The sequence below is a fragment of the Stegastes partitus genome, unplaced genomic scaffold (assembly GCF_000690725.1).
Source record: "Stegastes partitus isolate 25-593 unplaced genomic scaffold, Stegastes_partitus-1.0.2 Scaffold1134, whole genome shotgun sequence".
NCBI classification, from domain to species: Eukaryota; Metazoa; Chordata; class Actinopteri; family Pomacentridae; genus Stegastes; species Stegastes partitus.
In genome coordinates, this window is record NW_007578865.1 from 19793 (window position 1) to 31942 (window position 12150).

General features: G+C 38.7%; 2 protein-coding genes across 2 annotated transcripts in view; both read left to right on the plus strand.

The window, feature by feature from the left end:
- The first annotated feature begins 3374 nt into the window (after nt 1-3374).
- LOC103368234 (beta-2-glycoprotein 1-like) lies at nt 3375-8343 on the plus strand. Its single transcript, XM_008296535.1, has 8 exons — nt 3375-3444; nt 3671-3850; nt 4989-5085; nt 5179-5255; nt 6064-6249; nt 7134-7313; nt 7564-7761; nt 8112-8343. The coding sequence occupies exons 1-8, from the start codon at nt 3375-3377 to the stop codon at nt 8219-8221; spliced, it is 1098 nt and encodes a 365-aa protein (XP_008294757.1). The 3' UTR covers nt 8222-8343.
- A 2307-nt stretch (nt 8344-10650) lies between these two features.
- LOC103368235 (beta-2-glycoprotein 1-like) overlaps nt 10651-12150 on the plus strand; it is an 8003-nt gene continuing 6503 nt past the window's right edge. Inside the window, exons 1-2 of the mRNA XM_008296536.1 lie at nt 10651-10788; nt 11567-11743. Coding sequence (XP_008294758.1) covers nt 10713-10788; nt 11567-11743 — 253 coding nt within the window. The 5' untranslated portion in view covers nt 10651-10712. The remainder of the gene's footprint in view (nt 10789-11566; nt 11744-12150) is intronic.

Sequence of the window (12150 nt, forward strand, 5' to 3'; positions counted from 1 at the left end):
GGTTCTTTATAGAAAATATAAAACTTATAGACTATCTTGTGCATTATTTATTTATTGTTTCTTTGTTTGTTTTAGATGCTTATAAGTTTATTCTTCTTTCTGCTTCCTTTTCATTCAGAAATTAGACACTTTGCTTTGTATTGTATTGACTTGCTTTTTGTGTTGTTTTGTCAATGAATTAAATAAACTACTACCATCATTACTTTTCATACTCAGTGGATTTTGTGCAATATCAGCATTTCTACATATAAAAGAAGCTGCACAATATCAATTCCCTGTGTATATTTCTTGTTTTTTTTGTTTTTTTTTTACTTTTGTCCCTTTGTTTTGCACCGTCTCCTTTGCTGCTGTAGCGCTGTACATTTGCCCCCGTCAAGCTCAAAACCAAGATCAAGCTCAATCGTTTTTTATTTCATATCGTACAGTGTGTACAGTAAAACGCAAAGTGACTGTTCCTCAAGGTTGTGCAATAAAAAATAAGGCCGCAAGAAATTATTTTTTAAAAAGTCACATGGAATAGACATCGTGAAGTGCTCATCTTCAACAGGATCATGTTATCTTCTTTGTTTTTAGTCACTGAGAAATCTACCTTCTATTGTTTTACTTATAAAGTGGTTGGATTAATCAAATTGTGTACATAAAGCTGTTGAGCTGCTCGGCTGGTGGCAAATTCTTAGCCACTGAGTTAACCTAGATCCTAGTCAGGTTTGGGACAATGATCAGACAGCATGAGCAGTACACAGGCTGTTAAAGGCCTTAAAATGCAGCTCTATTCAAATGACTCGATGCCACAATTATTAACATAATGATGTCAGTAATTGCATCAGCTTAAAATTACAAAATAATGTTTGCATCTTTAAAAATGCATCCACATCAGTAAGTTTTATCTTGCAATGGTCCATTTAATTTCAGAGGTGGGAATAGGTCATTTGAATCACTTTTTAGAGTGCAGAAGTCGCTTTGGCAGTTTTATTTTGAGTGCACACTTCCTGTTCCTGGTCTTGTGTGTGTTCGTGTAACTTGACGCTGCTCCGCTCCTCTTCCTCCTTCTCACTCCGGCTGATGTCACGCAACAGGATCCGCTGTGGGAGGGAGGAGGCCGCTGGTCCCGCTGCAGGAATTTAGGAAGGAGGCGTCACCGTGTGGAAAAATGGTGCATTGCATAAATGTGCTTGACCTGTAAGAAATGTTCATTAATGTGCACAGAGTGGTTCACATGAAGACTGATAAAGCCAAAGCTTCAAGGTGTGTTTGAGTGTCTTCAGCATGTTTGTGCAGTGAGAAGAAGCTAGACGGTATTAATTGACATTATTTGTGCTTTGTTTGGAGACAGTGTGAATAATTCAATGTGCAGTGTGTTAGAATGAGGCAGTACGACTAGAGTTATGCATGTCATGAATGCAGAGCAGTGAGGGCCACTGTCTGCCAGATGTTCTGCTTTGTGTTGCCAAAGTGTTGTGGAAAAACACTGCTGCCCTGAGGACAATGAGATTATCTGACCAAAGCGAAATAATTCAAGTTTCACAGTTGGTGAGTCCACTTTGTGTCACTGCAAGAAAAGATGTGTTGCTGACTCAGCACTATGATGCATTTAAGTGTCATGGGTTTGATCACAGACCTTGTATTTTTTTTTGGTCTTTTTGCATCTGCAGATTTCACATTTCCTAAACCCAAATTGCAATCATTGCCAAATAAATGTTTAATTTCCCCTTCAGTTCTGCCCTTGTTCTGCATTCCAAAATGTGCAGAGTCACTGTATGGATTTCTTAAAAGCATAATTAATTCAACACAAGCGGACTCGTCTTTACTTGATTAATAACATTGCCTCACTCATTATTTAAGCTCTCTGTGTGTGTGTCTAATAATCTGTTGTCAGAATGTTGTGAAGATCTTGTATTGCAGTAATCCATAAGCACTGGAAAAAGAAATTAAAATTAAAAATGTAGTTAAAAACTGCAAAAATCTGGTAGCAATGGGACCAGGAAATAAAATGTTAAGAACAGTGAAATACTGTAACATTATTGTTATTTACCTTAAAATAATGGCAGAAATCTTTAAATGTGATATGATATTATAAGAATCATTTTACAGTCAATTTTCTTTTTGTTATTTTTTGTTTTGTTTTTTTAAAGTGAATCACCACTTTTTAAAAATACAGATTTTTGATGATATTTACAGTTTTGTCGTGTTTTTCAGGGGGTTTTAGGGTTGACTTGTAAATTATTCACCCTTTTTTTCTGTGATTTAACTAGTTATTATCTGTAATTTAACAAAACTGTAAAAATCAGTAAAATAAAATAAACAATTTTAAAAAATTACTGATAAAAAGTGTCAAGAAACATTTTTTTTTTTGTTTGTTTTTTTTTTTTTTGCTGTGTGACTCTTACGACTAGTGTTTGGTTGAGCTCATGGATTTGTGACTGATCTGAAACATTTCTCACAGCTTTGTGGATTTACAGACTGTCCTGACTTGCTCACCGATTCCCGTATAGTTCACTGACCTACGGAGCAGCTTCACCATCTCAGTCCTTCTTATGTTAAAGACAAATATTTACAATCGGGTCAAATAATCCAGAACCACTGCTGTCTGAAAGCATGCGACACTGAGCTCAACACTCATCTCTTAGAAATAAAATAGAAAAAGAAAAAAAAAGTTAATTATTCCAATAAAAAATAAAAAAAAGGTTGAGAACAGCAAACCTCCAGAGGACAAAAGGTTGACTGGGCCACGCTGATTCATTCACAGCCTTTAATTGTGCAAACGCCCTGATGTTTTGACACACGGTAGAGCTGAAATGCTGAATTAATCCAATGTTCCAGTTTCTCTTTGTGTCCTCTGAAAAAGAGCTTTTAACTGTCAGGGACCTGATGTATGTTCTATTCAAACAATGCTGCCTATCTGACGGTTGAATCCACCCATGAAGGACACACAGTATTACCTGTAATCAACAAATCATCTGACCCAGTTAGAATATTGCATCATTTCACTGATTACAGTTCACAGGGTTGTCTTTTTTTAAGTAAACTGGACCTTGTTGTATGTAGTTTCACCACATATCTCTATAGCCACAAACCAAAGAGCAACTTTTTGGTGCCTTCTTGTGTTTTTCTGCCTCATTTGAGCAAACAGCCACATCATATAGTCGAAGCAGTGTTCATCAAAACTCCATATGCAAAGTGTCTTGAAGTTCATATCACACAACAGAGTTATCGATCAACTCTAGATAAACATGCAAGAGCTGTGACCTTTGTGCTCAATCAATGGAAGCTTAAGCGAGCGTCTGATTGGATCAGACTGCCACCGGTTAGGTGACTCATCCCCTCCTCCCAGATTCACATTCAGGGGACACTGAGGAGACTTCACCCCAGAAAAGATGGCTCCCACCTTGGCTTTGCTGCTCCTCTGCCAAGTAGCCTTATACACAACTGCTACATCCAAGAAAGGTAAAAATTAAACTGAGCAGGAAAGATGCTTTATTAGTGTTTTTGCATGAAAAATGCACTTACTAGACGTCATCTTATACAGATCAGTGTTTTATGTTTGCTTGTATTTTTGTAGCTTATGCAACCTTTGATGCACCAAAAGTAAAGTGTGCACAGCTTTCACTTTATTCTGCAAAATGTAAATCTTTTCCTGTAGGTCAGATTAAATGTATTTCTCTGTACCCAGTGTGTGGCCGACCTCCTGTCACCGATGGCATTGATGATACGACCCTAAAACGCGTCTATGAGATTGGAGAGGTGGTGATCCTCGCATGTGGACAAGGATACCTGCCTTCAACAGCGGCTTCGAGCAGGATAATCTGCTCTGACACGGGGGAATGGACGCAGTTGAACCTGGCCTGCTCCCGTGAGTTAAGGCTGTGGTGTTTACTGTGCTGCATGTTAATCTTGTAGTTTATTTCCACCAGTGGAGAGAATAGCAAGCAAGTAGAAAGTGTGGACTCAGTGGGAGCAAAGGCAAAAATGCATCGTGGTTCTGCTGACATTTTAGAAAAATAACCATCCTCGAAGAAATCAGTGCATTATGTTGAAAGGTTTGCTTCACTCCTCTGTGCCTGGTTTGAACTTGTCACATAACAAAGTCCAGATGCAGTTTCAGAGGCTGTCAATTTAAAAATACAAGCTGAAGATGGTTTACTCACAAGAAAGCAAGTTTTCTTTTCTAAAAATGGGAAATCAGTTTTCAAAAACATAATCTGGTTTGATCTTAAAAATATCCACCCATCCATCCATTATCTATACACCGCTTAATCCTCACGAGGGTCACAGGGGGTTGGAGTCTATCACAGCTGACTCAGGGTGAAGGCAGGGGACACCCTGGACCAGTCTATCACAGGGCCACACTTAGAGACAAACAACCAAGCACACTCACATTCACACCTACAGACAATTTAGAATCACCAGTTAACCTCAACATATGTTTGGACTGTGTGGGAGAACCCGGAGAGAACCCACACTGCACGGGGAGAACATGCAAACTCCACGTAGAAAGATCTCAGGTGTCCTCACTGGGATGCGAACCAGCGATCTTCTAGCTGCGAGGCAACAATGCTAACCACCGAGCCGCCTTGCAGCCCTCTTAGAAATACAATAGTGAAAAAAAAGGCATGCTCTCGTGTTTTTAATATTTTTTTATATACTGTATTATTGATGCAGTCGGTTAAAAAAAATGTGAGCGAGGAACAAGAAAAGGTTTTTCAAAGAAATTATAAAATGAAGCAGACATGCAGTAGTGACACATGTGAAGTAATTTTTAAAGCAGATGGACCACAATCTGTCCTGATTCCCAATTACAAGAACAAGCAACATTAAAAGGAGCTGTTGTCTGATCAGATCTAATCTCAGGTAACTTCTGAGATCAATAATGGCTGCTTTTATTATCCATCTGATTATTCTACCAACATTTTTTTCTCAAAAAGAGCAGCTCTGTACCCAACAACAGATGCTGATCCAACATTATCCACACTGTATGATCTTTTCTGTAGCCAAGATGTGTCCGATCCCCAGACCTCTGCAGCCGCTGGCCATGGGGAGGACAGAGGCTCCGTTCAAGAGCGTGCTCAACTTCACGTGCGATGACGGGTAAGAGTGAGTTAGAGTTCACATCCAAACTGATTGTTCCGAGCTGTGTTTACAAGGATACGTTTCAGAATAACGGGGACTTTTGTCCACCAGGTATGTCATGCTGGGAGCCAATGAAAGCCGGTGTTTACATGACGGCACCTGGAGCAACCCGCCTCCTGTCTGCAAAGGTGAGAAATGATTCCATCAGGGTTCAATAGAGAGCGTTTGTCAGAGTGTATAGAGTAAAAAGAAATACACAATTAGACATTTTTGATACAATTAGGAAGCAGATTTTTGGTGATGCATTTCATTGAAACTATGTCGAACTTTTAAACAAATGGATTTCAGATGTTTAAAGGTGGAGATTTAGTGCCACAGAAAGCAGCATAACTTGCATTTCGGCATGAGCTTGACATGGATTTTGCTTCATTTTGATTTTCTCAGTGCTTCAGAGCTGCTGTCAATATTTTATATTAATCGGAGCAACTGGACTTGATTGAGTTGCTTGAAGACGTTCCACCTCTCATCCAAGAGGCTTCATCAGTTCTGACTGACTAGTTGGGAGTTCCAGATACTTATATCCTTAAGGAGCCATTAACACCTGAGTTTGGGGGTTTGTTGCTCCTCCCCCTCGTTATATGGGTCGTTAGTGCTCCCCCTGCCACAAAGCGGTTCATTAGGGTCTTTTGTGGCTAGGTGTGAATGTGGTTTCATCTTCCTGGGGAGAGATCTTAGGACTGAATTGTAAACCGGGGAGAGGTGATGCCTCAGACCTCCAGTCTTTCCAGTTTGACATAGATGGCTTTTTTCACCACTCTCTCAATCTGGTTGGAACTCCCAACTAGTCAGTCAGAGCTGATGAAGCCTCTTGGATGAGAGGTGAAACGTCTTCAAGGAACTCAAGCAAGTCCAGTTGCTACCATTAATACAACCATGACCTGGATGACTGAGAATCTTCAGACATAACTCTGTTTTCTTTTTAACCAATCCTTACAGCTGTGAACTGTCCCCTGCCCAGAGCACCGAGAGACGGGAGGATTGTCCACGATAAATCAGTTACTGGAAGCACCACCATGTACGGACAGGGCTGGACATACGAGTGTACTTCACCTAAAGCTCCCAGCTATGAGAGGGGATCCTGCATGGCTGATGGGACTGTACCCGAACCGCCAGTGTGTCGAGGTATTCATGACATTTTCATCATAATCATGTGTGTCATGGCTTCCTAAAATACTGGGTAACATGCTGCATACGCACACACATTAGTAAAACAAATAAAAGATAAGAACAAAAATGATTATATTTTGGCAGCTGTGGCGCAATAACAGAAAATAACCATCTCATATAAATATAGGAATTTTCTATAATTAAATTACTGTGCAGTTGCAGATCATGTTTGTGTATTTTTTGTGTTTTTATTTTTAATGAAGGATACCAACAATTGCAAAAAAAATCTTGTTATATAACAAGTTAGCTAGATAGAGATTATATATGATATGATAAAAACACATTCATTTAACATTTTTGTTGTAAAAAAAAAAAAAAAACTAGAACTATACAAGATATCTGTCATTTAACAAACAAATCAATGTAAAATGACTGAACTATTTTTTAGCAAACTGTATTAAATTTTACAAATATTTCCACAATGTTAAACTTAGATATGCCTGTTTTGTCTTTAAAATATAAAAATTAATATTAGTAAAATTAAAACACATTTATAAAAGGCTTTTTATACCAAAAAATGTCCATTTTCTTGTTTAAAAAATAAATAAAAAATGTGGTTATCCAGAGTCAGAGGTTTTTCATGTTATGTATATAACTGAATTCATATTTTTGCTTAATCGCCTGTAAAATAAAAAGGAATAATTACACTGTGCATGTGCAAAAAGTGTCCATTTACACCTTCTTTTTTTTTTTTTTGCATTCTCCTTTCATAGGACATACAAAACACCCCTCTAAAACAGTGGCTCTAAATGCTTCCTATAATTTTCCTTTAGACAGTTTTTTTTTTTTAAATTGCAGTTGCTACCGTGGTATAATTCCTCTTCTCCACCTTATTCCAGAGGTGAGCTGCTCCATCCCAACAAACATACCAAACGGCGTCATCACCTTCGCTGTGATGAGGCCACACGGCTACAAGGAGAAGGTTAAATACGCCTGCAATGAGCACTATGTTCTGGACGGAGAGGCTGAGATTCAGTGCCAAAACACAGGAAACTGGTCATCAAAGCCAGTCTGCAGGGGTGAGTCATGGTAAAATCTGATCTTCCTTCAGGCTGGATTTTATCTTTATGTTACTGCAAAAGATTCTGGGTGCAGTTTTAGTAGTCAGCTTGTAAAACCGAATGTGTCCAGATTTTTTCTGTGCATCACAAAATAAGAGCGTCTTCAGTCCCCTGATTCTGAGAAGTTGCTTGAGAGAATCAATAAACTTTAAACCAACAGTGACATTTATAACCCACAGTCTGGATTGGAATGTGTTTTTCCACTCAGCTCCCTGCACCGTTGGCATCAAACGAGGCCGAATCTTCTACAACGCCAAGAAGCTCTGGATCGCAGACCTGAAGCCAAACAGAGTCTTCCATGGAGAGCACGTCGCCTTCTACTGTCTGAACAGAGACGAAAGGTGTGGCTACCCGGTGGTCAGCACCTGTAACGACGGGTCTCTCCCCATCCCAGAATGCTTCGAGGGTGAGTTCTTGCCAGATGTGATGCATGCTTCTTGACAGAAAAGATATTTCTTGAACTTGCACAGGTGCAAAGCTTCCACTTGCATCTATAGGAAACAAGCTGAGTCATAACTTCACATGTTTTTATGTTAACTTGTACACACACCGCATGTAGGACTGTGGATATTTATAGCTGAGTCGACACAGAACTTACTCCTCGGAGCTGCGTGCTTTCACTGGCAGCAGCACAGCGCATATGGGCTGCAGATGTCTTCAGAAAAACAGTCGTGAAGTCAGATGAAAATATTTTATGATTACAGTAAATTAACTGCCTCTCTTTTTTGTTTTCTCTCTCTCTCCTTTCTCTTTTAGAACCAGGAAAGGTGGAGTACAGCTTGAGGGCCAAAACCCTTCCATCAGAAATCACCATGTGTGCTTCTTCCCCCCCTGCGAGTACAACAAGCTCCACCAGACCCGCATGACCTCTAACTGAATGATTAACTGCATTGTATTCTGAGACAGGGCCGGCTGTGTTAATGGTCGTTGTTTATTTTGTCATTTTTAACTGGTAATAAAAATATAGTGGTAATTATGAATGAAATAATGAAGATGTGTACTCCTTGTTACTCTAAAATAGCGGTCAGCCACTGAAGAAACTTTGGGCCTCTTCAGTTTCCAATACATACAGAACATACTGAACACATATGAAGAGTTCATTTACAAAAACAGATAACTCCATCTTCACAAATCTTCAGAAAACCCACTTTTCCATCGTCTACCTGAGACAACATCAATCAAACTGAAGCTATCTCTGTTTCTGTCATGACATTTCTACTGAGTCAAATCCACTCAACTTCAGTTTGATTAATATTATCTCAAGCCAACAACAAAAAAGTTTTCTGAAAGTCTACAAAAATGGAGCTATCTGTTGCTGCAAATGAACTCTTCATATGTATTTTGCAACAAACTACATAGAGCTGAACTTTGTGTCATAATAAAAGTTTAAGCTAAATAATATGTACCAGATGTGTAGCAGAAGGATATATAAAGATAGAAGTCAGCTAAAGAGCTTTTTTTTTCTAAAATCATGTTTCGATGCTCTTCACAAGGGCTTCAAGTAAAACACACGAGTCATAAAGTCATCATGTTTGAAAAGAAGACGGATAAAGTGTGAAACAGCCAACAAAATTAATAAAAGGAAAAGATGAAAACATTCACAAAGGAAAGAAAAGAATGAAATTCAATCTTGAGTAAAATCAGAAAAGACTGTCCAATAAAAGCACTTAAGAAGAGACTTAAAGGAGGTCAGTGACTTATTCATTCTTGTTCCTCAGGCCGATTGTTCCAGAGACTGCAAAAACTCTGTCTCCTTTAGTTTTCAGGCCTGGACCTGACAGAAGATGTCAAAGTACAAACCATCCATTATCTATACACCGCTTAATCCTCACTGGGGTCGCAGGGGGCTGGAGTCTATCCCAGCTGACAGGGGACACCCTGGACAGGTCACCAGTCTATCACAGGGCTACACTTAGAGACAGACAACCAAGCACACTCACATTCACACCTACGGACTATTTAGAATCACCAATTAACCTCAACATGTTTGGACTGTGTGGGAGGAAGCCGGAGAACCCGGAGAGAACCCACGCTGCACGGGGAGAACATGCAAACTCCACACAGAAAGATCCCGGGTGTCCTTACCGGGACGCAAACCAGCGACCTTCTCCCTGCGAGGCAACGATGCTAACCACCGCTCCACCGTGCAGCCCCAGCTTGTTTTCCCATGTGTAAAATATTTTCTGAAAGAAGGACTGTTGATCGGATCATGAGGCTTCTTCTAACATACAAAAACAAAATATCTGCATGTGAACAAGCTCACCTGATTCTCACCATCTTTAATGATATGCAGCAGTCTCTCCTGGTGTCATGTTATGAAGGTAAGGAACTTTCAACAAACATGTTCCTCCTTATCCATCCTCACTTTAAACCACCTAGCATCGCTAAGCAACACTGTGGTTCGATATTGAGTTTAACATTTGGTCGATTTCGGTGTCAGAAACCAAGAGAGGTTCAACAATAAGGCTCGAGGAAAATATTCTCCTGATAAAAGCTGACGGGCTATTAAGAGAAGAGAGGCTGACATACCCTGTGATGTTGACCTGACATTCTTTAATGGATGTTTTTATTTCACCAATTCACAGCCTGTTTCTGTGCGATTCTAATCTGGCCTTTACTGCTCTTATGTGAACAGCCCACAGAGGTGCTGGGACTCGTGTTCAGGCCACTTTAGCACTACTTGTGTTTAAAAAAGGACTAGAAAAGGGCTCCATGAAAGTTGAAAGAGGAACAGGGTTAGTAAAAAAAAAAAAGTCACATTCAAATACAGTTTCAGTTGAATTAATGCCTGTGCTACTTCATTACAAGCTGATTGAATTTGGACTTTAATATCAAATCTGTAGTTGCTCTCTGAGTGACACGTTATTCAAGTTATGTTCTATGACTCACTAACTTCTAGGAATCAAAATTTTGTGCTAATCTGACAACTAAAGTATCTTTGTAGTGACATTACATGACTCTTGATCTCGATTTCTGTGGTTTTTGTTTTCTTTATACAGACACCAAGTATAGCACAATGTGCTAAGCTCCCTAAAATAATTCGAGCAAATTGCAATAGCAGGACAAATTAAATGTCTTTCCTGTTTATTTACATTGCAGCAACAAGGGAAAGTCCACTCTCTGCCTTTTTTCACTTCCAGTAAAATGTCACATGGATGCTAGTGAGCAAAAAAAAAAAAAAAAAAAAGCAGATAACATAACAAAGATTGTCCGTAAGCAGTTACTTCATGTTGCTCTTATCTGTTTACTTTTAGAGAAACACAAACAGCAGTGAAAGAGGGGCACAGAGAGTCAGTATTTGAAGCAGAGACGACAGGAAAGAGCTGAGGAACATCTGTACATTGACAAAAATAAAGGATGGAACGTATGCTGACTTTGTTCCTGCTTTGTCCGGCTGTGTTTTTTGCCGCTGTGACATCCGGACAAGACAATGGTATTATTATTGGCTTTTATTTAACATTATATGGCTTGAAGTGCTTGTATGTATAATAGTTTATTCCACAGTTTTCGTGGCTTTAGTTAAATTGCAGTTCTTTGTTCTGAAGGAACTTACAGAGTCGTGATTATGTTGATTTCGGAGTACAAGGAGTCATTGTTATTTTGAAATGCTTTGTTTTCATATGTTTTTCTTCCAAAAAAGGAAAAATGTTTTTACTGTCCTCTTCATATAAAATTCATTAACTGATTGTCCTTCACAGCAGAAAAAAAAATTAATTAAATGTTTATTCATGTTACTCCTTCTTTGTCAAATGTTGTCAGAACTAAAAACTTAAAATGCACTTTATCTGAAAAGAGCAAACATGTCAGTTTAACTACCCTGTCTTTATTTTTTTTTTTTTAACAATAATTGGCAAAAAAAAAAAAAAGTGCAACATAATTTACATTGTTTCAGGAAACGTGGATCAAAAATAGCCCTGAAAAGTTTTACACTCCTTCAGAATGATGGACCTTCCAGTAAATATTGCTCGAAATTAGCAGCGTTAAACAAATTGTAGCACAAAGTATTGATATTCCTTCATTCAAATAGTTTTTTTTCTCTTTTTTTTTTCTCTGCATGGCATTTAGGATAGGGGTAAATGATTAATTTCTATTGCAGTAGCCCAGATGTTACAAAGAGTTTTTGCAAAACTCATATATGACAAGATATTTGTTTCAATGAATTTTCCAGTCTACGCACAATTCTTAATAAATCTTTTTTTTTCCTCTCACAGTGTGTTTAAGGCCTAACTTGGCTGACAATATCGAGCTGGCCGGGCTCCAGAGGTACTTCAGCCCCGGTGCGGAGTTAGCCCTGTCCTGTATAGACGGATACACCCCCATATCCGGCCCTCGCAAGATCGTCTGCAGTGCCAGCGGAGAGTGGACGAAAACCAAATTCAAGTGCATACGTGGGTCTCCATTATTCTAGTGAGAAATTAAAGTCTTAGAGGTTATGTGAAGAAACATTATTTTAAAGCAGATTTATCAGTACAATACTTTTATTTTAGCTGTAATAATGACTGATATTCCTATATGTGGTATAGTTGTCAGAATTTTCCATTATTATATAAACTTTTAGAGATTTATTTTCATTGTCAGTCTTTATTTTATTCATTGTGTCCTTGAGATGAGAAAAGTGCACAACTTTAAGAGATTTGGGGAAGAATTGTCAGTAAGAATGTGAAGCAAGTCTATTCCTTTACTACATATTAGAGTACACTACCACATACAACTTTTAATAATTTCTTGATTACTCTGTCATTCTGTAACGTTTGAACAGAGAATCCATCCATCTATTGTCTATACACTGCTTAAT

Excerpts from the sequence above, each read along its gene's own strand:
- LOC103368234 (XM_008296535.1), top strand. The coding sequence starts at position 3,375 with ATGGCTCCCACCTTGGCTTTGCTGCTCCTCTGCCAAGTAGCCTTATAC. Across the intron at positions 3,445-3,670 it reads AACTGCTACATCCAAGAAAG|TGTGTGGCCGACCTCCTGTC; the intron begins GTAAAAATTAAA and ends CTCTGTACCCAG. Across the intron at positions 5,256-6,063 it reads CCCGCCTCCTGTCTGCAAAG|CTGTGAACTGTCCCCTGCCC; the intron begins GTGAGAAATGAT and ends CAATCCTTACAG.